Consider the following 25,176-nt stretch of genomic DNA (forward strand, 5'->3'; position numbering starts at 1 on the left):
CAGTGACAATTGTAGATCGTTTGGATAGGGGCAGTTGTAGCCCAATGGTTAAGATACTGGACTAGTATTCGTAAGGTCACTGGTTCAAGCCCCACAACTGCCAGCAAGGCCCTTAACCCTCAATTGCTTGAACTGTATTCAGTGACAACTGTAGATCATTTAGATAGGGGCAGCTGTAGCACAGTGGTAAATGTACAGAACTAGTATTCGAAAGGTTGCTGGTTTAAGCCCCACAACTGCCACCGCTGGGCCCTTGAGCAAGGCCCTGAACCCTCAATTGCTTAGACAATGAACTGCCACTATAGCATCTGCTAAATGTAAATGTATTTCACTTAGAGCCTCTATAACATGTCCTGAGGTAACGTGGGTTGATTGCATGGATGCGACATTCTCTTTAGTAAGCAGTTTATGAAATTCTGCAAGAGTAGGGTTTGCAGGGGGGTATAAGGTACAAACTAATCTGCAAAACATTGTCACTGATAAAAAAAAGTAAGAAGCAGTAATCAAACTAAATAAATAACATGTTAATTCTTGTCCTGTATTGTCCTTTAAAGTTACATTCCAAACTCATAAGTTGGTGGAAAGATGTTTGCTCTCTTCGGGCTTCTTTCTTAGCTTGCTTCTTTGGGTTAGACCCCGGCGAAAACCCTGGCCAGCCATGAAGTAGAGGATGGGGTCGACGCAGCTGTTAGCACTCGCCAGTGGCCTCATGACCTTGTAGGCTATACTGGAACCTTCCAGAAGTGCGCAGTTCACATCGAAATACCTGAAATAGTAGTAGATGGTCCGCATGAGGTGGAAGGGCAGGAAGCAGAGGATAAACACCAGCAGCACGATGACGATCATCCTGACTGACTTCTGCTTGGAATGGCGGGATGTAGCACCTCCGATGGTACTTGGCTGTAGAAGCGTTCTCACCATCATGCCGTTGCAGACGAGCACTACGCCGAAGGGAATCAAGAAGAAAAACACAGTAATGGCGGAGCTGTACATCAGAAAGTACTCAAACAGATCTTTTGATGTGGTGTCATAACAGACTTGTCCATTGGTTCTGGAGAAGTAAAGCACAGGCGCCTGGGCGACCAGCACAACAGCCCAAACAATGAGCGAGGTCAAGCGGGCACGTCGAGCGTTGACCCACTGCATGGACCGCACCGTGTGGCAAATGCCGAGAAAGCGGTGGATGCTGATACAGGTCAGGAAGAGGATGCTACCGTACAGATTTGAGTAAAACAGAAAGCGGATGAGCTTGCAGAAAGCTTCGGAGAAAGGCCAGTCGTTTTTATCAGCGTAGTAGTAGATCAGGAAGGGCAGAGTGAGGATGTAGAGTGTGTCACATACGGTCAGGTTCATCATATAGATGGTGTTGGGGCTCCAGTGTTTGATCCGGAACAGAATGGCATACATGGCGGTGATGTTAAGTACTATGCCAACTATGAACACCACGCTATAGCATGTAGGTAGCAGGATGTACTTGAAGTCCTCGTTAAACTTGCAGCGGTAGGGAGTCGCGTTCTTAGCCAAACTGGAACCGTTTAAGGTGTCCATCTCGATCCTGGAAATCTAAATGAAAGGAGAGAATACACAAATATATACATTTAGTTTACATTTAATTTACGGCATTTAGCAGACGCTGTTTATCCAAAGCCACTTACAGTACTGTGACAGTATATTGTGTAAGCAATTGAGGGTTAATGGCCTTGCTGAAGGGCCCAGCAGTGACAACCTGGTAGAGGTGGGGCTTGAACCAGTGACTTTTTGATTACTAGTCCAGTACCTTAACTGCTAGGCTACAACTGCCAGTTAACAAACATATTTTACTAATAGTTTACATATTTAACTGATTGAGGATCCTGTTCCAAAAACACTGGACACAAGTCGTGAATCCCCCCAAACACATTAGTGATCACCAAAGGGAAACAAGGTTCTTTTTTTGGATCTCTCTTCCTGTGTATCCCTTTTTTATGTCATAATACCATTTCCATGAGGGCATCCCTTCTCATAGATGTATTTACTCCATTTGGGTAACCTGGCATGTTTGCACTGAAAATGTCCAGAACTCAATACAGACTTTATCACAGACTGGACTGAATAATGAAGAACTCCAACTGTTTAATTTTTTTCTTTTCTTTTTGCTTGTTATAACTGTTGGTTTAATTTAATTTTGTGTATGTATGATTTGTGTGAATCCTATTAATTCAAATTATCCTCCAGGCCACCCAAGGAGGATGGGGTCCCTGTTAAGTCTGGTACCTCTTAAGGTTTCTTCCTGTATTTTAAAGGGAGTTTTTTTCTTGCCACTGTCATCCTCGGCTTGCTCAACAGGGGTTTTTGGTCTGTTGGTCCTGGATTCTGTAACGTTGCTATGAGACAATGTCTATTGTAAAAAGTGCTATAAAAATATATCGTCAAGGTCCGATGAAAAACACGTATCTCCACTTTTAGCAGTTTTCACTTTTTTACATGTGTTGATTGTGGGTATAAATTACCATCAAGTCTGTCCATAGTGGCTAATATCAAAATGACCAATGAAAAGATGACAAATCACACAGTCTCTTTAACGAGTATCTCCATTGGCTGCTAGATTAAATGTGCTGATTTTGACCAGGTATAGTCTAGTATAGTAATATTAGACTCTGCTCGTGCTAAAACATGCATTCATACCGGAAGTATTTAAAAGAACACACAACAGGCTGTGCAGGAAGTTGGACGTCCTCTTTTGAATTCACCAAAAGAAATCCGCGTATGTCCCTGTTTGCTGTCTACAATTCACGTAAGTCATATGAAAACCGACTATATGAAACCGACGGACTGACGACCTGATAAAGATATACTTTTATTTCTGTGCTGAATTGTATCTAAATTGCGCCATCTGTGGTTTGTTTGCACCGTTACTGTCAGGGTTGGGTTTTTGGAGATACGTGTTTTTCATCAGACAGCGACGATATTTGGGTTGACTTGGCTTATCATTTGGGTATCTCCTTTAATGTGGGTATTTCTTTCCATGTGGACAATCCTCCCTGTAGATGTATTTACCCATGTGGGCAACTCGTTGCATATAGCTAAGGCCCTACTAAATTCACAGAAAAATTTGCTCAATTTCACAGACCACGTTTTTCAAAAATCACAGATTTCACGGATTTTTTAAGAAAAATGCCACATTTTACAGCAGTCATTAAATTACACTCATAAATTAAATGATAGAATAAATTAAAGCTACAATACACAGCACAGCTACCTTAACTGTCGAATGTAAACCTGAAACATCCAGTGACCAAATACGAAAATTCTTAGCTGCTTTAGGCTTCAACATCTTGGACAGTTTGACTAAGTGATTGCTAACTGAATTGCCGTAGGATTGCTAGGACCGCCTTGAACGCTAAATTGCTGAACACAAACCTTAAAAATTTGAATTACACAGCAAATTGCATATTACACGAGAAAAAGGCTCATTTCAGGGTCCGTGAATTAGGTAGGACCTTACACATAGACATCCTTTTACATAAAGGTATTCACTCCATGTGGGCAACTCTTTCATCTGGGTGTCCCTTTTAATCCAGTTAATGTAAGTATTCTTCTCCGTGTGAGCATCCCTTCCTGTAGAGGTGTTCACTCCGTGTGGGTAACCCTTTTCATTCAGGTATCCCTTTTAATATAGATATTCTTTTCCTATCTATGTTGTCATCCCATCCACCAGATCCAAAATTCACACTATGCTTATTGTTTTGTTTATTAGGATTTTAACGTCATGTTTTACACTTTGGTTACATTCATGACAGGAACGGTAGTTACTCATTGCAAGAACATGCAAACTTCACACAGAAAGGACCCAGACCGCTCCACCTGGGGATCGAACCCAGGACCTTCTTGCTGTGGGGTGACAGTGCTACCCACTTAGCCACTGTGCCGCCCCACACTATGTTTATGTTGGTATTCTCTTTAATGTGGGTATTCCTTCCCAGCTACGTATTCCATTTATGTGCATAACATTTTTATTGTGGGTATTTCTTTTTAGATCTTACTATGCAGTGCTCAAAGTCTTTCTTTAAAGACTGACAGTCCAAACACTCAGAAGTGTTCCACCATAAGCAGGATGTTTGATCATGGAAAGCATGCTCAATGGAGCGTGAAGTCTTTGTAGCCTGAATTTCTTGGTAAGTTATTGTGGGTTTTTTTGGTGCATAAAGACGTGTTAAATAAACAGCTATGGTAAATAAAAGGCACCTGGCACCACTGCAATAGACGGCCGTGTAGCAGTGCAGGTATCATTAACCAGGAGTAAAGAGATAGATGATGAGGATAAATGTAAAGGTCTGCATTAGATCCTCTAAAACAGTGGTCCCCAGCCACCGGGCCGCGGACCGGTACCGGTCCGTGGGTCATTTATTACCGGGCCGCACTATTTCTTTAAATTTCCGCAAGTTTCGATTTGCGTGTGTGTGGGATGAGTGTATCCAGCTTCACCGTAGTGTGTCGTCGAACAGAACTGAGCGTGACTGACAGAGACGATAGAGTTTTTAACAAGACATGAACTTCAAAAGTCAGGTGTAAAGCTGTTTAAGGATTACAGTTTAAATCCAGGGTTTATACATCTACATCTACTCTTAGCAGTAACATCTATCTAGCATGTTAAATATCTGGATCAGTCGGTTGCGACTGGCAATGAGTGCGGTGAGGGGGATAATATAGTTTCTATCAGAATACATCGGCACACACACAAGCTTTACAATATTTGTAAACTTATCGTCCACGCCAGACTATAATACCATAATTTATTAACCTCCAACTCGCTACAGAACAAAACAATCTCTGCTGGTCGTCTCTTTTTTTTTTCTGTTTTCGTGACAAAACGTAGTTTGGGAGACCAGAGAAGCTCTTCTGCGATTCCAGTTGGTGATAGATGGTGTAGTGTGAAACCCTCTATCGTCGATCAGTCGTGTAGTGTGAAAGCCCCACCGATTTGAAAGACTCCCGATTACAAGAGATCCATTCGTGTAGTGTGAACTCTACAGCGACCTGAAGACTTGGAAAGTCATGTAGTGTGAACTTGGCATTACGTGTTGATTTGTGGTTCCATGAACCTTCCACTTGTGTATGATGGGAGTAGTTGTACAGCTGTGGCTCTGTAGATGTTTCTGTTAAGTGTTACTTAATTCTTTTATCCCTGATACTTTAGAAAGCTCCCTCACCATGATACTCTCTGCAAATATTTCTACACTAACCAACAGTAATGTAATATATTATAAAAACAGGTGCAGTTTGCACAAAAACTTAATATGACTGGATTGTTTTCTTCCTATTAATCTGAACAATGCAGTGGAAATTTGTGCAAGTACAAAAGAGATCATAAGAGAGAGACACCTGTAGGGTATTACGTTTCCTGTGGAGGGATTCTCCATGAGTAGGACTGAGAAACTAAATTAAATCACTATAAAAAATAAAGCAGAAATATCAGACATGCACGGTACTCACTGGTGTAATGAACCAAGGAATCCTTCAACTCCTTCCGTCTCTCGGTGTTGCTTACGCTCTGTTATGTTCTCCTGTATGGTTTAATTCCTCCGTGCCTCAGGCTGAACCTCCCATCAGCTTTCACCAGTATTCAACACTGTTGGGCGTTCCTGCTCCGCCAGGCGAGTTCCAGCATGCATTTTACCAAGTAAACCACCACGTGCACTGGTTCATCTCACGTTTTACTAATCTATCATCGCAGTGATCTGCTTCTAGATTCAACCAAACACATAACAAATACTGTAATCACTCTGCATGTGTTGATTAGTGAGATATGCTACTGTAATAATGCCCCCCCCCCCTTCAAGTAAAACCTGTCGCTGCATCTTTGTCTCAATAAACAGTTATAAACATGTAGTTAAAAACAGATTATTACACAAAGATGTCGAGATGTGAAAACATATTTGCTTCCTGGGTTACTTAATTACTCAATCAAATTTACAAATAGAAACACAGTGAGAGCACTCAAGAATAGCCACACTGCTGAAATCTCTCCCAGCACTCCAGCAACAACTCATCCAGGAATTTACAGAAGATTTTAAGAAGCATCCATCTCCCTGACTCCACAGTATGAGATTAATAGTGGGGTTAGCCAGGAAAAATATCAGTATCTGTTTGACATGGGAAAAAAGTGATTCTCTTACTATTTGGTTTAATTTTTTATGAACATACCAACATTTGGACAACAAAGGTCTCATTACATTGTATCGAATCTCAGCTCTGCCATCCGGCTGGGCTGGGCGGCCACATGAACAACGTTTGGCTGTTGTTCAGGGTGGGATAACCGGGACCAGGGTTCCTCATAACCCTCATAACGTTTGCAATTACGACCTCTGCGGGGCGGCACGGTGGGTAGCACTGTCGCCTCACAGCAAGAAGGTCCTGGGTCCTTTCTGTGTGGAGTTTGCATGTTCTCCCCATGTCCGTGTGGGTTTCCCCCAGGTGCTCCGGTTTCCTCCCACAGTCCAAAGACGTGCAAGTGAGGTGAATTGGAGACACTAAATTGTCCATGACTGTGTTCAATATAATGATGATATATCATGAATATTATGAATATGAATATAACTGATGAATCTTGTGTAATGAGTAACTACCGTTCCTGTCATGAATGTAACCAAAGAGTGTAAAACATGAAGTTAAAATCCTAATTAACAAACAAACAACTGACCTCTGCTGGCTTATTGATAGCTCCTTCGCAGAGTTGGGGGAATAATGCTGATCAGGGTGTGGCTCTCTGTGAACGAGGCTGATACGCATATGAACTCAGTCAGTTGCAAAGCTCCTCAGTCAGCAGTGGAGGGTTGTATCAGTAGAGGTGAAGCGTAACGCAATCAGGGTCATTGGAAGTAGATTTTGGGAGAAAATTGGGGGGGGGTTTCAGAAAAAAAGAGGGGGGAAACCCTGTAGTTGTTCAGTTATGTGTTAAAAATTTGATTGATTTTGGATGTGCTTGTGGCTCCATGGATACTAAAGAAATGACACCCCCCCCCCCCCCCCCCCCCCCATTCCGAGTACACAGTTGTAAAGCCACTAATAACCTGCATCCTGTATAAGTATTCTGTTGAAACACCTGGATCCCTCAGACCTGCACCTGCCATTAACACCGATCAGCCATAACATTAAAACCACCTCCTTGTTTCTACACTCACTGTCCATTTCATCAGCTCCACTTACCATATAGAAGCACTTTGTAGTTCTACAATTAATGACTGTAGTCCATCTATTTCTCTACATACTTTTTTAACCTGCTTTCACCCTGTTCTTCAATGGTCAGGACCCCCACAGGACCACTACAGAGCAGGTATTATTTGGGTGGTGGATCATTCTCAGCACTGCAGTGACACTGACATGGTGGTGGTGTGTTAGTGTGTGTTGTGCTGGTATGAGTGGATCAGACACAGCAGCGCTGCTGGAGTTTTTAAATACCGTGTCCACTTACTGTCCACTCTATTAGACACTCCTACCTAGTTGGTCCACCTTGTAGATGTAAAGTCAGAGACGATCGCTCATCTATTGCTGCTGTTTAAGTTGGTCATCTTCTAGACCTTCATCAGTGGTTACAGAACGCTGCCCATGGGGCGCTGATGGCTAGATATTTTTGGTTGGTGGACTATTCTCAGTTCAGCAGTGACAGTGAGGTGTTTAAAAACTCCAGCAGCGCTGCTGTGTTTTATTCACTCATACCAGCACAACACACACTAACTCACCACCACCATGTCAGTGTCACTGCAGTGCTGAGAATGATCCACCATCGCTGAGAATGATCCATGAAGAACAGTGTGAAAGCAGGCTAACAAAGCATGCAGAGAAACAGATGGACTACAGTCAGTAATTGTAGAACGTGCTCCTATATGGTAAGCGGAGCTGATAAAATGGACAGTGAGTGTAGAAACAAGCAGCTGGTTTTAATGTTAAGGCTGATCGATGTATATATATACAGTTTTATATTTTTACGTGTGTGCTAATTTTCTGTATATTTTCTTCCACTCTTGCTGCTGTAACAATGCAGATTTTCCCCTGTGGGATAATAAAAGGCTATCTTATCTCATCAGTATAATAAATGTACAGTTTAAATGCCATAAGATTTTCACTATGTCAGGATATCTGCTTAAATCTTCAGATTTGTAGAGAACAGGATTAGCTCTTACACAGAGTGTAGGAACTATTATTTCACTTTTATAGGCACTAAAGAGCCATTTGGGATTCAGCCAGAGCCTGGAGCTTTCCGTTCTGCTATTGACTTATTAGTGTGAATGCATGAGGTGAACATGCATTAAAAGAACCTGCATATTGAGAACATACATAAGAACACCATGCACCAAGAGAACATGTATAGTACAGTATGTGCATGCATGATAAAAACATGCACATGGAGAACATACATAAGGACAACATGGATGCGGAAACGTATATGTATGTGTTATGAAGACAATGCATGAAGAGAACATGCACAAGCAGACCACTGTAAGGAAGCCCTTGCACAAGGAGATCATACATAAGGAGAACAAGCATATGGATGACATACACCGATCAGTCATAAGATTAAAACCATCTCCTTGTTTCTCCACATAAAAGCACTTTGTAGTTCTACAATTACTGACTGTAGTCCATCTGTTTCTCTGCATGCTTTGTTAGCCCCCTTTCATGCTGTTCTTCAATGGTCAAGACCCCCACAGGACCACCACATAGTATTTGGGTGGTGAATCATTCTCAGCACTGCAGTAACACTGACATGGTGGTGGTGTGTTAGTGTGTGTTGTGCTGGTATGAGTGGATAAGACACAGCAGTGCTTCTGGAGTTTTTAAACACCTCGCTGTCACTGCTGGACTGAGAATATTGCACCAACCAAAAATATATCCAGCCAACAGCACCCCGTGGGCAGCATCCTGTGACCACTGATGAAGGTCTAGAAGATGACCAACTCAAACAGCAGCAATAGACCAAGGTAGACCAACTAGGTAGGAGTGTCTAATAGAGTGGACAGTGAGTGGACACGGTATTTAAAAACTCCAGCAGCACTACTGTGTCTGATTCACTCATACCAGCACAACACACACTAACACACCACCACCAAGTCAGTGTCACTGCAGTGCTGAGAATGATCCACCACCCAAATAATACCTGCTTTGTGGTGGTCCTGTGGGGGTCCTGACCATTGAAGAACAGGGTGAAAGCAGGCTAACAAAGCATGCAGAGGAACAGATGGACTACAGTCAGTAATTGTAGAATTACAAAGTGCTTCTATATGGTAAGTGGAGCTGATAAAATGCACAGTGAGTGTAGAAACAAGGAGGTGGTTTTAATGTTATGGCTGATCAGTGTACATAAGGAAAAGAAGGATAAGACTTTGCATAGAAAAAATTTGAATATAGAGATAATGCATGAAGAGAACATGCACAAGCAGACCATTGTAAGGAAGCCCATGCACAAGGAGATCATGCATAAGGAGAACAAGCATATGGATAAGACTTTGCATAGAAAGAACGTGCATGTAGAGATAATGCATAAAGAGAGCATGCACAGGGGACCATGGTAAACAATCAGAATCAGAATCTTTATTATTCGCCAAGTACCAGATGTACAAGGAATTTCTCTTGGTGCAGGTGTCAACATATATACATCTAATTAAATAATAGAGAAGGGAACACTATACATAAACATAGAATAAACAATACAGCAGTGATATAAACAGTACAGTATCAGACAAAGTGTGAAAAACTTGCAATAGAGATTATTTACAAGTAAATAAGGTGCATATGGCCGCTCAGGTGGCGCAGCGGTAAAAACACACACTGGAACCAGAGCTGAGATTCAATACAATGTATTCGAGATCTCAGCTCTGCCTGCCGGCTAGGCTGAGCAGCCACATGAACAACGATTGGCCTGTTGTTCAGATATGGGCGGGACCAAGCCGGATGGGGTCTCTCTCTCTCATGACTGGTGCAATTACGACCTCTGCTGGCTGATTGATGGCACCTGCACGGAGATGAAAAAAGAGTGCTGTCAGGCTGCACTGCACTCATCAAAGTGCAGGTGATAAGATGCATACGGCATGCTGCCCATGTGTCAGAGGGGGCGTGGGTTAACTTCATTCTCCTCAATCAGAGCAGGGATCGGCATTGGTGGAGAGGAAGCATGACGCAATCGGGCAATTGGACGCGCTAAAAGGGAGAAAATGCATAAACAAAATTTAAAAAAATAATAATAAAAAAAATAAGGTGCATTTGTGCATAGACTGCGTAAGGCGAGAATGTGGAAGGCATGTGTGATGTGCAGCATGTAAGATAAAGTCCGTGTGCATCTGTTAAAGTGGAGGGATGTGAGAATGGTCTTTGTTTAGTATGGTGATGGCATGGGGAAAGAAGCTGTGGATGTGGAGGTTGGTTCAAGGCTCTCACTCTCTGGCTCCGCTCGGATGAGAATCGCTGGAAAAACGAGTGACCAGGGTATGAAGAGTCAGCCATAATCTTCCCTGCCCTCTTCCTCATCCTAGAGGAGTACAGATCTTCAAGGGTGGAAAGCTGACAGATGATGATTTTCTCTGCACATCGCTCTGTACGCTGTAGCTTACGCTTGGTGTGCAGAGATGCCGAGCAGAACCAGATGGGGATTGAAGATGTAATGATGGACTCAATTATAGCAGTGTAGAACTGAACCAGCAGTGCTTGAGGCAGCCTAAATTTTTTAAGCTGTCTCAGGGAATGCAAGTGCTGCTGGGCCTTTTTCATAAAGAAGCCCAGGCTCATGGAGAACGTGCATAGTAAAAAACATGTACATGGAGAAAATGAGTAGTACGGTAAGTGCATACATAAGAGGAAAAACATGTATAAAAATACCATGCGCAATAAAAATAAATAAAAACATGCATTTGGACATAATGCATAAAAAGAACATGCACTAGCAGACAATGGCAAAGAACACCATGCAGAAGATTGTGCATATGGGGAACATGCAAAATGTGCCTCGCTGTCTACGGAGAAAATGTATTCATGCAATATAAACAAGCAGTAATACACGATTAAAATACATAATAAACAAGAGATCTATTCAGTCATTCATTCATTGTGTTTAGATTCAATAAACACGGCAACAAAAAACGTGGGAATCTGGGTTCACTGTCTGTGAGAATTTTGGCACGTTCTCCCCAATCTTTATGAGTTTTCTTCCACTTGCATCCAAAAAGCATGCAATGAATGGTAATAAGGGCGGCACGGTGGCTAAGTGGGTAGCACTGTTGCCTCACAGCAAGAAGGTCCTGGGTTTGATCCCCAGACGGGGCGGTCCGGGTCCTCTCTGTGCGGAGTTTGCATGTTCTCCCCGTGTCCGCGTGGGTTTCCTCCCACAGTTCAAAAACATGCAGTCAGGTTAATTAGAGACACTGAATTGCCCTATAGGTGTGTGTGTGTGTATGTGTGTCTGCCCTGCGATGGACTGGTCCAGGGTGTTACTGTGTGCCATGCACCCATTGAAAAGCTTGGATAGGCTCCAGCTCGACCCTAATTGGATTAACAGTTAAGAAAGTGAGTGAGAATTAATTAAAACCAAAAACATGCAGTCAGGTTAATTGGAGACACTGAATTGCCCTATTGCCCCTATGTATGTGTGTCTTCCCTGCAATGGACTGGCGCCCTGTCCAGGGTGTTACTATGTGCCTTGCGCCCATTGAAAAGCTGGGATAGGCTCCAGCACCCCCCTGCAACCCTAATTAGATAAGCGGTTAAGAAAGTGAGTGCTTAACTTTAAATTAATAAACAAAAATTAATAAACAAACAATAAATTATACATAAATAAAAACTGTGAATATATATTTAATATGTATTTGAACCCTTCCAAATTTGCTCATGGACAGATGACTTTACATTCTTAGGAATTTTCCTATCATCCATGTCCTGAAGCACCGAATACCTTCACAAAATCACCACTACGTTTGGCTGTTGCGTTAAAGCTTTTGCTATGAATTGCTGTATTCTCATTGTGTTGGGAATGAGTAAACACGGCAACAAGAAACGTGGGAATCTGGGTTCACTGTCTGTGAGAATTTTGGCATGTTCTCCCAAATCTCTATGAGTTTTCCTCCACTTGAATCCAAAAGCATGCAAATAGCGGATTTTTTTCCATATTGAGTGAAAGAACGAGTACAGGCTACATACGGACACTGGGTGGCGCTGTTGTTCGTGCTGTATCTGCTCTATTAAATGCTCAGGGTTTCCTGTGTGTGTCACTCTTGCGTCTTTTATTTACCAGAAACGCTTCTGCATTTTTCTCTAAATCCTCCTGTGTTCTCTCTCAGTGCTCTACAGAGAGGAGCTGCTCATGTTCATGGCGTCCGATCAGCACCCATCTGATCTGATCTGATCTGATCTGATCTCTGTCCTGATTTTACCCCGGGGTTTATAGGCACCTTATTTCTTGAGGATTTCTCTGCTTGCTTTCTTTGGATTTCATTATTCGGGTTGATTTTCTTCATGTCCATGTTGAACCATGCAGCCTCCACCTAGAAAGGTAAGAAAGTGTGGATACGCTGGGATGACTGGTGGATTGTTTATTTGTTTATTAATTTGTCCTTTGATCTGAGTCGTTTGATCTTGACGTTTCCGATTTTATTTCCTTTCCTGTCCGGTCTGTAATTGTTGACTTGGTTGTTTTAAGGTGAATGGATGCACTGATAGAATTGACTGTACTAACAGGGAAAACATCCAGTATTTTGATTGTATTTTCTCTAGCTGGCACATTTTAGGTGAGGAGGGGGGCATGTATGGGGCATTAAGGTCAGGATGTGGTCAGTGCATTGCGTTACCTTACCCCACTGAACTTGTGGCTGTTACGTTATTGCACATCACTGATGTTTTTGCGTGTTACGTTGGTTTCCACTAGGTTACAGCACAACGGTGTGTGTGTGTGTGTGTGTGTGTGTGTGTGTGTGTGTGTGTGGAGGGGGGTTCTTTCTTTACCTGTCATGTCCAACGATCAGTCATTGTTCGTGCAAAAAAATATGATGCTTATTCTATTATAGAGAACATGCATCCCAGCACATGCATGCACAGAACTGTAGTGTTTAGAAAATGTGAGAAATATTCATAAACAATTCAGATTTCCGTTGTGGTTTGTGGTCTGTGTAAACAGGAAGGCTTCTCTATGTGTGTTTTGTTTTTCCCATGAGTATGCATCCGAGTACCATGCATTTATGAAACAGAGAAGGTGCATATAGACAATATGTATACATACATTGAACATTCACATTGGTTTGCATTGTGTCTGGATGACCTTTTTCTAAAGGAATAAGCAGCTATGCATGTGTTTTGGGTTTCTTTCCCATGTCATTTCTACAGATCAGCTCTTTATTTACCATCAATTAGGTCCTTATGTACCAGAACCATCATGTATTTTGAGAACCATCATGCAGAGAGAATGCATGCTTGTCTGCATTGTGCTTTTGGATGCCTTGCTTCCAATAAAGACTAAGCACGTGTTTTTGATTTTGTTTCCATAATCAGCCAATTTCCCCCCAAAATAAGGCAATAGACATTATGTAAAAAGAGAAACATCCCTACTGGTTTGCATTGTGCTTCTAGATGACTAGTTGACAGGGAAAGGCGACTATGGGTTTCTTTCCCATGTCATGTATACAGATCAGCTCTTTATTTACCATTAGTTAGGTCCTTGTGTACCAGGACCATCATGTATTTAGAAACCGTGCGTATAGACTATATGTATAATAAAAACCTGGAAAACATAGATATGTAGACATGCAGAGAGAATGCATGCTTGTCTGCATTGTGCTTTTGGAAGTCTGGGTTCCAATAAAATCTATGCACGTGTTTTTGATCTGTTTACAGATCAGCTCTTTATTTGTCATCAATTACATCCTTGTGTACCAGGACCATCATGTATTTAGAAAACGTGCATATTCACCATATGTTTAATAAAAAACCTGGATAACATAGATATGTAGACATGCAGAGAGAATGCATGTTTGTCTGCATTGTGCTTTTGGATGCCTTGCTTCCAATAAAGACTATGCACGTGTTTTTGATTTCTTTTCCACGATCAGCCAATTTTCCCCTAAAATAAGACAACAGACATTATGTAAACAGAGAAACATCACCACTGGTTTGCATTGTGCTTCTGGATGACTAGTTGACAGGAAAAGGCGACTATGTATGTGTTTTGGGTTTTTTCCTATAACGTGTCTACAGATCAGCCCTTTATTTGTCATCCATTACGTCCTTGTGTACCAGGACCATCATGTATTTAGAAAACGTGCGTATAGACTATATGTATAATGAGAACCTGGATAACATAGATATATAGACGTGCAGAGAGAATGCATGCGTGTCTGCATTGTGCTTTTGGATGTCTGGGTTCCAATAAAAGCTATGCACGTGTTTTTGATTTCTTCTCCACAATCAGCCAGTTGTCCCCTAAAATAAGATAACAGACATTGTGTAAAAAGAGACGCATCCCTATTGGTTTGCATTGTGTTTCTGGGTGAGCAGGTTTTTGGTGTTTCTTCCCCATGTAACGTTATGGAGGTCTTCAAAATGATGTGCAGTGCATGAAAGGAGCATGCTTTTAGAGACTGTATGGACGTTATGTATATAGGAAACATTCACGGTGGTTTGCACTGTGCTTTTGGATGTCAATGTTACAGTAAAATGACTATGGATGTGCTGTAGCTTCTTTTTCATATCCTGTCCACTGATTGGCTGTTTTCTCCTAATGATGCGCGTATAAGGATAATGCATATAGACAGTATAAATGCAGAGGACATGCAGAATGGTTTGCACAGTGCCTGAGATGTCAGGGTTCCAGTCACTGGGTAATACATGTGCATATAGATGATATGTAATGAATAAAGTAAATATAATAAAACAATGCATATTGGTTTGCATTGTGCTTTTAATGTCTAGGCTGCTGTTTGATTTTTTCTTTCTACATAAAGATGAAATGCATTTATTTACAGAAATGAAATGCATATGGGAAATGTGCATTAATTCAACGTACGCACAGAAAGCACACTCATGAGAAATGTGCAGAAAAGCAGCACATGATCATTCAAAAACATGTGCTTGTAGGAATACCTGAGGTGACGTCGGACTTCCTGCCACCGTTCTTTCTGAAGAACAAAAAGCTTGTTATTTATGGTGAAATAAATAGCAGGAGGTTCAGATTTTGGAGGTTCCTCCATCCGAGGAGAGCCAGGTTGTAAAATGTGTAGACATGGTTGGAGCGTGTGCTATTGTGAATGACACAATGCCTCCTTTCAGATCCCAGTCACAATGCAGACTGAGGTTTGCGGACAGAGTTTGTTTACTTGATAGAAAATGTAAATCAGGGTTGTTGTTTTTTTGATGAAAGCTTGCTGCCCTGAGGCATGATGTGCTGAGGCTGAGATTTAGGAATATCTGGTGTTCATGGCGTGCTGGTGATATGTTCATATGCCCTTTTTTAACAGATGCAATATGCACATTTAATACTGTTGGGTACAGGAGCTGGATGATAGAGTGGTATGATCTTGATACTTTGATTTTAAGAACATAATAGCGTTTTATATCATTATGACATTGTTGGGTTGTATTCTTGTATAATTACCGTATACACCGATCAGCCATAACATTAAAACCACCTTGTTTCTACACTCACTGTCCATTTTATCAGCTCCACTTACCAAACACCTCACTGTCACTGCTGGACTGAGAATAGTCCACCAACCAAAAATATCCAGCCAACAGCGCCCTGTGAGCAGCGTCCTGTGACCACTGATGAAGGTCTAGAAGATGACCAACTCAAACAGCAACAATAGATGAGCGTTCATCTCTGACTTTACATCTACAAGGTGGACCAACTAGGTAGGAGTGTCTAATAGAGTGGACAGTGAGTGGACACGGTGTTTAAAAACTCCAGCAGCTCTGCTGTGTCTGATCCACTCATACCAGCACAACACACACTAACACACCACCACCATGTCAGTGTCACTGCAGTGCTGAGAATGATCCACCACCTAAATAATACCTGCTCTGTGGTGGTCATGTGGGGGTCCTGACCATTGAAGACAGGGTGAAAACAGGTTAAAAAGGTATGTAGAGAAATAGATGAACCACAGTCAGTAATTGTAGAATTACAGATCACTGAACTGTGTAAATATATGTGAGTTATTAAGAGTCTTTCAGGCGAATACAGTCAGATGAAAGCTTATTAAAGAATATTTCTGTCAGAAAATTTATCGTATTATAAGCACAGCTATAAAAATACACATTTAAGCATTAATTATTTTAAGCTGCTGGTGTCTCTGGAGTGTTGAAAACCTTTTCTGTTGATGCATAATCCACAGGCTGGCATTTGTTCATAAACCAGTATTTCAGCCACCCTCAGTGGGCTAAGAAATAAATAAAGACTAATTCTTAAACAGTTTTATTTACCGTTAAAAGCTGTGCCGTGCTGGATGGTCCAGATGGATGGAGTTCTGGATGGATGGTGAATGACCACCCTGTTCCAACAAGATTGCAGTGTCAGCGAGGAGGTGGTGGTGTGATGGTTTGGGCAGAATATATTGGGAAGTGAGATGGTAGGTCCCTTTAGGGTCCCTAAGGGTGGTAAAATGACTCAAAATATGTAAAGTTTCTGACCAGCCTTTTTCTGCCATGGTATTAAAAAAGAATAATGCCTTCCAAGACAAATGTTCATGCAACTCATGCTGCAAATAACATCATTGACTAAAAGGAGAAAAACACATGTTTTGGTCATCATCATATGACTGACCTCAATCGTGTTGAGAAGATCTATGAGTATGGCCGACAGCAGATCTGGGAGACAATACTGACATGAAATACAAGGAGAAACAAAACCTGCACTTACAAGTTCAATGGATGAGAGAGTTTCTAAAGTCATCTCAAAGAAAGGCTCGTATATCAATATGTAACCTGATCTGTAACTACAGTAGACCCTTGACTAACGAATTTAATTGGTTCCGAAGGGCTGTTCTTAAATCAAAATGTTCGTTAGTTAAACCTATTTTTCCCATAAGAAAGAATTCTATGTAAATAGAATTAATATGTGCCAGACCTCCCAAACCCCCCTTACCTAACCTTTCTAATGTCTTAAATGGTCTTTTTTGTTATAAATATTATACGTGCAATATTATAAATAATTATAAAGTGTATTTTCCCTTAAATCTTAAATTATAGAATAGATAATACTGTAATAAATAATAATAAACAATGATACACAGTAGTACTGTACTGTACATAAGCACACATTACATTTCAGTGCAGTACGTGTGCTGTATCATACACCATAATAAATTTCCTTCTTTTTATATAAAATGTATCTACCAGAAACAACAATAACTCTCATATTTCTCTATTATCTCCTTCTTTATTTCAGTAGTGTTGTATTTTGTAGGTGTAATTGCACGAAAGAAAGAATACTTTACTCAGCGACTTCCTTCTTCTCTCTCACTCACTGTCCCCTCTGTCTGATACACCATGACATCTACTGGCAGGAGTAATTATACTGTACAACAACAAATGTAATAGATTTTTTAATTTTTCAGCATTTCTCTCTGCACCTTCTTTGGGGCCATTTTAATATTGAATTTTACAAAATATAAAGAAAACACCAGAAAAACACCGTCCACTGTCCGAATGTTCGCTCACTGTGTATATATATAGAGAGAGACGCTCGGAGTCAACTTGTTCGTGACATCACGTGTTTCGCGAATTTCAGTTCGTAATCCGAAATTTGTTTGTACGTTAAGTTGAAAAAGATCGTTCATAACTCGAAATGTTTGTATGGTAAACGGTTCGTAACTCAAGGGTCTACTGTATAATTTTTATTTAACCTGTGTTTATTCTTTGAAAATGTGTCTGTCCATGTTTGAAATGATATGAATTTTGTTATGACCCATTGAATGTTTTCTGATGCGTTCATTAGAATCATTAGGAACAACATATTTTGTGTTCATTTCAAACTATCAGTAAAGCCAAGGCCAGTATCAGAGTGCTTTTTTATTTCTAGAAGAAACACTGCTTTGGAAGGGAGGTGTTATGAACCCTACAACCTTAATTGGGCTGTAGTGGCAGAATAGAGCTGACTGAAGGTAATGACTGATTGGTTCCCCTCACCCTGGGGTATGGGCTATAATTATGTGGAGAACATTGAGCCCACCGATGCTCTTTTCTAGCTCTTCAAAACATTATTTCTTTTAAGAATTCCTTTATATGTGTCAAAACATCCGGTGACCTGAGTATGCTGACGGCCTGAAATGCAGGATTGGTATCAGGTTGGATTTTACTTTGACTCCGATTTGCCCTTGACATTTTACATCACTTGCTATACGGATTCAGCTCGATTAGTGAATTGGTGAGATTGTTGGGATCAGATTTGAGTAGCGCAGTAAGTGAGTGCTGTCGCCTCACAGTAAGAAGGGCCTGGGTTTTATTCCCTGTCTGGGTTTTGTTCCCAGTGTCTTTTCTGTGTGGAGTTTGCAAGTCCAAAGTCATGTAGTCTTGGCCTGAGTGTGAGTGTGTGTGTTTGAGTGTGTTTGTGCCCTGTGATGAACTGGCCACCATGGTGTTTTTTTGCTTTTCGCTCATTAAATCACCCACCGTGACCCCGACCCAGATAAAGCAGTGGTAAAACATACAATATATGAATGAATGGTTACTGCAGGTCTGGATAACAAACTCATAAGGTGGTGTTAGACCTGGAGTTTATCATATTTTATCTACAAAAGTTCAAAAAATCCTCGTTTCATTTTTGCTTTCCTGGAAGGAAACGCTTACCAAACCATTACAGAGCGTTGGTTCTGTAATTAACAGCTCGTCCCTGAGTATTAACTGGCCTGCCCAGACTCATCACTGCAGTCCCACTGCACCTTTAACGTCATGAACACACTGTCACACATTTTCACACACCACCACGCACTGTAATTCACCAGTAGTTACCATTACACACCATCATACACCATCATACACCAGTATTCAACTGTACACATCACACACCAACACGCACCATCACATACCATCATACACCAGTATTCAACTGTACACATCACACACCAACACACTGTAATTTACCAGTAGTTACCATAACACACCATCACTCACCATCACTCACCATCATACACCAGTATTCAACTGTACACATCACACACCAACACACTGTAATTTACCAGTAGTTACCATAACACACCATCACACACCATCACTCACCATCATACACCAGTATTCAACTGTACACATCACACACCAACACACTGTAATTTACCAGTAGTTACCGTAACACACCATCACTCACCATCACTCACCATCATACACCAGTATTCAACTGTACACATCACACACCAACACACTGTAATTTACCAGTAGTTACCATAACACACCATCACACACCATCACTCACCATCATACACCAGTATTCAACTGTACACATCACACACCAACACACTGTAATTTACCAGTAGTTACCATAACACACCATCACACACCATCACTCACCATCATACACCATTATTCAACTGTACACATCACACACCAACACACTGTAATTTACCTGTACTTATCATCACACACCATCATACACCAGCATACACCATCACACATCATCATACAACTGTACACATTACACACCATCATACACCAGTATTCAACTGTACCCACACACTGTACCAACACACCAACACACACTGTAATTTACCAGTACTCATCATCGCACACCATCATACAAAATTACACACCATCACACACCATCATACACAATTACACACCATCACACACCATCATACACAATTACACACCATCACACACAATTACACACCATCATACACCAGTATTCAACTGTACCCACACACTGTACCAACACACCAACACACACTGTAATTTACCAGTACTCATCATCGCACACCATCATACAAAATTACACACCATCACACACCATCATACACAATTACACACCATCACACACCATCATACACAATTACACACCATCACACACCATCATACACAATTACACACCATCACACACAATTACACACCATCATACACCAGTATTCAACTGTACCCACACACTGTACCAACACACACTGTAATTTACAAGTACTCATCATCACACACCATCATACACAATTACACACCATCACACAGCATCATACACAATTACACACCATCACATACCATCATACACAATTACACACCATCACACACCATCACACACCATCATACACAATTACACACCATCACACACAATTACACACCATCACACACAATTACACACCATCACACACAATTACACACCATCACACACCATCACACACAATTACACACCATCACACACAATTACACACCATCATACACAATTACACACCATCACACAGCCTCATACACAATTACACACCATCACACACAATTACACACCATCACACACAATTACACACCATCACACACCATCACACACAATTACACACCATCACACACCATCATACACAATTACACACCATCACACACCATCATACACAATTACACACCATCACACACAATTACACACCATCACACACAATTACACACCATCACACACAATTACACACCATCACACACCATCACACACAATTACACACCATCACACACCATCACACACAATTACACACCATCATACACAATTACACACCATCACACAGCCTCATACACAATTACACACCATTATACACAATTACACAGCATCATACACAATTACACACATCACACACTATTGTACAGCATTATACATGATCACACAATCATACACTAGTATACACTAATATACAAAATCTTACACCATCACACACTGTCACACTAATTACACACAGTCACACCTCATCACACCCCATCCATCAGTGTCAAACACCATAATACAACCATAAATACACACCAGTGCACACCATCTTACACACTCATCACCTGTCTCTATCACACATCATTATAGTCATAAACAATCACACAGTATCATACACCAAATACATCAACACACACCATCTTACACACTCATCACCTGTCTCTATCACACATCATTATAGTCATAAACAATCACACAGTATCATACACCAAATACATCAACACACACCATCTTACTGAGTGATTGTTTATGACTAGAATGAAGTGTGATAGAGACAGTTGATGAGTGTGTAAGATGGTGTGTGTTGCTGTATGATGGTGTATGATACTGAGTGATTGTTTATGACTAGAATGATGTGTGATAGAGACAGGTGATGAGTGTGTAAGATGGTGTGTGTTGCTGTATGATGGTGTATGATACTGAGTGATTGTTTATGACTAGAATGATGTGTGATAGAGACAGGTGATGAGTGTGTAAGATGGTGTGTGTTGATGTATGATGGTGTATGATACTGAGTGATTGTTTATGACTAGAATGATGTGTGATAGAGACAGTTGATGAGTGTGTATCATACACCATTATACATCAACACACACCATCTTACACACTCATCACCTGTCTCTATCACACACCATTATAGTCATAAACAATCACACAGTATCATACACCAAATACATCAACACACACCATCTTACTGAGTGATTGTTTATGACTAGAATGAAGTGTGATAGAGACAGTTGATGAGTGTGTAAGATGGTGTGTGTTGCTGTATGATGGTGTATGATACTGAGTGATTGTTTATGACTAGAATGATGTGTGATAGAGACAGGTGATGAGTGTGTAAGATGGTGTGTGTTGCTGTATGATGGTGTATGATACTGAGTGATTGTTTATGACTAGAATGATGTGTGATAGAGACAGTTGATGAGTGTGTATCATACACCATTATACAGCAACCCACACCATCTTACACACTCATCAACTGTCTCTATCACACGTCATTATAGTCATAAACAATCACTCAGTATCATACACCATCATACAGCAACACACACCATCTTACATCATTAAAGACCAGTACAGCCCATCATACACTGTCATACTCCATCATATCACAAATTATCATACAAGGTAACACAGTATCATTCACCATAATAACCTTATCATACAACAACACTATCACACGTCATCATACACCATCCTACAGCATCACACACGATAATACACAATCTTACAAGGTCATTAGTTATTTGTTTCTATCACACACCATCATACATCATGTCGTGGTGCATAATTGTGCTCACTTTTGACACTCAGCTGACTGCAGTCACACCCAATTAATCAGGTGTTGCTGAGCTTGTTTAAGCATGCCGCATCATCAGATGAAACTTTTCGTGTTGTCAGGGCTGTTTTAGCACCTCGAGTGTTGTTGAGGAGTTTGTTGCTGTGTAGAGGTTGTTGATTATTACATAAACTGCTCTGTGTCATCAGTATTCAAACCTTTACCGATTTACACTTCATTATGTTAAGATTTTCATCTACAAACAGAAATCAACAAACACACATATGACATATACATTCCTGCTGAGCTAATAGTTATAAAACAAGTAAATAAATAAATAATTCAACCTATATCAGGTATTACAATATGACTTTAATAATTAAATAATTAATACTCTTCAATCGAAGCTTATGAGAAGAACGGCTTCTCCATATTACTGTCCGTGGTTTCAAAATGGAATACCTAACGAGCTTCTGATCAGGAGTCCACCTATATAAAAATCAGTCAAGATACTGGCCACACATGTGCATACCAATGCCTTTTTGGTACCACTTGCATGGGGCTAATGGTGGTTCCTAAACATCTTAAAGACTTGAGTGACTCTGATAAAGACCGGATTGTTCTGGCCAGATGACTGGGTTAAAGTATCTGCCAAACAGCAAGTGTGTTACATGCAGTCATGGTGAGGACCCACCAACAGTGGTCCGAGGAGGTTGTTGGCCAGCCAGGACTCCTGAGGACTTAAAGCAAGCCTGATCCCCACACCTGCAAGAATAATAAAAGAACCCAAATGCAGGATATTTAACCAAGGTAGAACATAAACAAATAGGGGAACAATCACAAATAAGGTGGCCAAAATAATGGAAACAATAATAAATGATGGACGTATAAGCATCCACAGCTGCAGCGGACAGAACAGGAGTAGCGCAGAACTGAAAACTAGATGTCACAATATGACTGTTTGTGACAACTCATTTCTCAGAAAAAGCAAATATAGTGAACCTTCAAAACCAACCAGGGCTGGCAATACACAACTGACACCCCAACCCCACCAACTGACGTGGATTTACAGGTGGGGTCGCTCTGGAATCGAGACGTCATGCTGCCTTGGTTCCGTCCAAAATGCTATGACCCCATGTGAGTTCCCTTATGACTTCAGAGTCAGAGTGTTTGCCAGACTGAGTTACTGGCAAGTGTAAGATGAAGAAACTGTGATATATAGAAAACATTCCACCTGGAGTGAATAAGTGTCACAGGCAGCTGTGGTGAGTACTCAACGCCAGTGGTACAAAGAGTTTGTTGGGCAGCCAAGATTCTTGAGGACTTTAGGTTTAGTGTCTGGTATGGACCAACAGAAGATCTACTGTTGATTGAACTGCAGTTGATGTGGTGAATGTGTTACAACACACAGAGCATTAAACTCTTTTGTGTACAGGGCTGCGTAGTCACAGGCCAGTCAGAGTGCTCATGCTAACTCCTGCGCAGCATCATAAGCACCTACAACTGGCATTGGAGCAATGGAAAAAATGGAATTATGTGGACAACCAGGCATGTGTGCATCATTTATCCGTTGAAGAAATAGCACCAGGATGCACTGCAGGACGAGCCGCTTTGCACTGCACAAAAGCTGAAGGTCCTGCTGGAAATGCCCTGACCAGACTGAGCGGTATCACAGCTTCAGAGAACTAACATGTCTGCCAGACTGCGTAACTGGCAAGTTTGAGATGAAGAAACTGTGATCTATAGGAAAACCTCCACCTGGTGTGAATTCACATTCACAAGCCGCATCTCACCACACATTCACGCCACCGTGCTCCCTCTGTTAGCCAAAATGGGAATGCAGAAGGTCACGACTCTTTACTTGACTCACTGGCGAACTTCATCAGCAGCAGCCATGTTACACAAAAGACACAAAAACAGAATCCTGAGGGATAAAATCACCAAGTTCAAAACTGAGACATCGAAAAAAACATCTTGATTCTGGATTCCAGAAGTCATTTCTGGGTCTTGTACCATTTTCTTTAATCACAGGGTAATAAAACTGTTTTTCTGGTCTGTGCAGGTCAAAGTAACGCAGGAGCTGAAGACCAATCACACGGAGCAGCTCACCCGACTTCATCTCAAACATCAGATCGAATGTGATTTACTGGAAGACATGAGGTAATCACTTAAACACCACACACACACACACACTCACACACACTTATAAACCCTCGTGAACGAAAACTGGAAGTGGAAGCGAGGGACTTGCCCGGAGGCCGCAAGGAAGGGGAGTCATCTTTTGGAAGAACATTCAGATCAGAGGATTCTGGGACGTGATGAAGGAATTTCCTATGCACTTCCTGTACACAGGCCAAACGTTCCCACAGCTGAACGTCACCGCTCACGCTCATGTTTCTTCTCATCCACGGTTTCTTTGCTCGGTTTTGATTCATGGTGTTTTTCTTACCGTACGTGGGTTCGGCAGCTGTCTTGAGTGAGATCTTAAGCTGATTTGGGAGAGTGAGAGCGTATACACGCACACTTATAATCCCATCATGAACACATTTCTGCTCTTATCTGATTGTTCAAGTGGGCATTTGAATGGTGTACGCTGATAAATGAAATCTGGTCAAGCCGACTGGATTGTAGCCGAATAATTAAATTCATTTGTTCATGTAACTACGTTTTCTGATTTTTATCAGATTTCAGCAAATGCGCATGTATAAAAAACACTGCTTACCTAAATTCCTTAGAAAGCACTAGGAAATGTGTATGATATTAATTAGGGATGACAATGATCAACCAATTAACTCATAACCAACATACACTAAGTGGATAAAAGTATTGGGACATCATTCATGTATTTCAGACACTTCAATTGCTAACAGGTGTAATGAATCAATTACATCAAGGAAATTATTTGCTTCCAGTTTAGGAAAGGCCATTTCCTGTTCCAGCAAGAGATATACACTGATCAGCCATAACATTAAAACCACCTCCTTGTTTCTACACTCACTGTCCATTTTATCAGCTC

At 41.1% G+C, this 25,176-nt stretch overlaps 2 protein-coding genes across 2 annotated transcripts in view; one reads left to right on the top strand and one right to left on the bottom strand.

The window, feature by feature from the left end:
- Window positions 1-567: 567 nt before the first annotated feature.
- On the bottom strand, window positions 568-1,548 carry LOC134323147 (P2Y purinoceptor 2-like). Its single transcript, XM_063004575.1, has one exon. The coding sequence runs from the start codon at window positions 1,546-1,548 to the stop codon at window positions 568-570; it is 981 nt and encodes a 326-aa protein (XP_062860645.1).
- A 10,767-nt stretch (window positions 1,549-12,315) lies between these two features.
- LOC134323001 (F-BAR and double SH3 domains protein 2) overlaps window positions 12,316-25,176 on the top strand; it is a 100,533-nt gene continuing 87,672 nt past the window's right edge. Inside the window, exons 1-2 of the mRNA XM_063004407.1 lie at window positions 12,316-12,514; window positions 24,223-24,320. Of these exons, the coding sequence (XP_062860477.1) occupies window positions 12,494-12,514; window positions 24,223-24,320 (119 nt within the window). The 5' untranslated portion in view covers window positions 12,316-12,493. The remainder of the gene's footprint in view (window positions 12,515-24,222; window positions 24,321-25,176) is intronic.

This window comes from Trichomycterus rosablanca, chromosome 11 (assembly GCF_030014385.1).
Source record: "Trichomycterus rosablanca isolate fTriRos1 chromosome 11, fTriRos1.hap1, whole genome shotgun sequence".
Classification (NCBI taxonomy): Eukaryota; Metazoa; Chordata; class Actinopteri; order Siluriformes; family Trichomycteridae; genus Trichomycterus; species Trichomycterus rosablanca.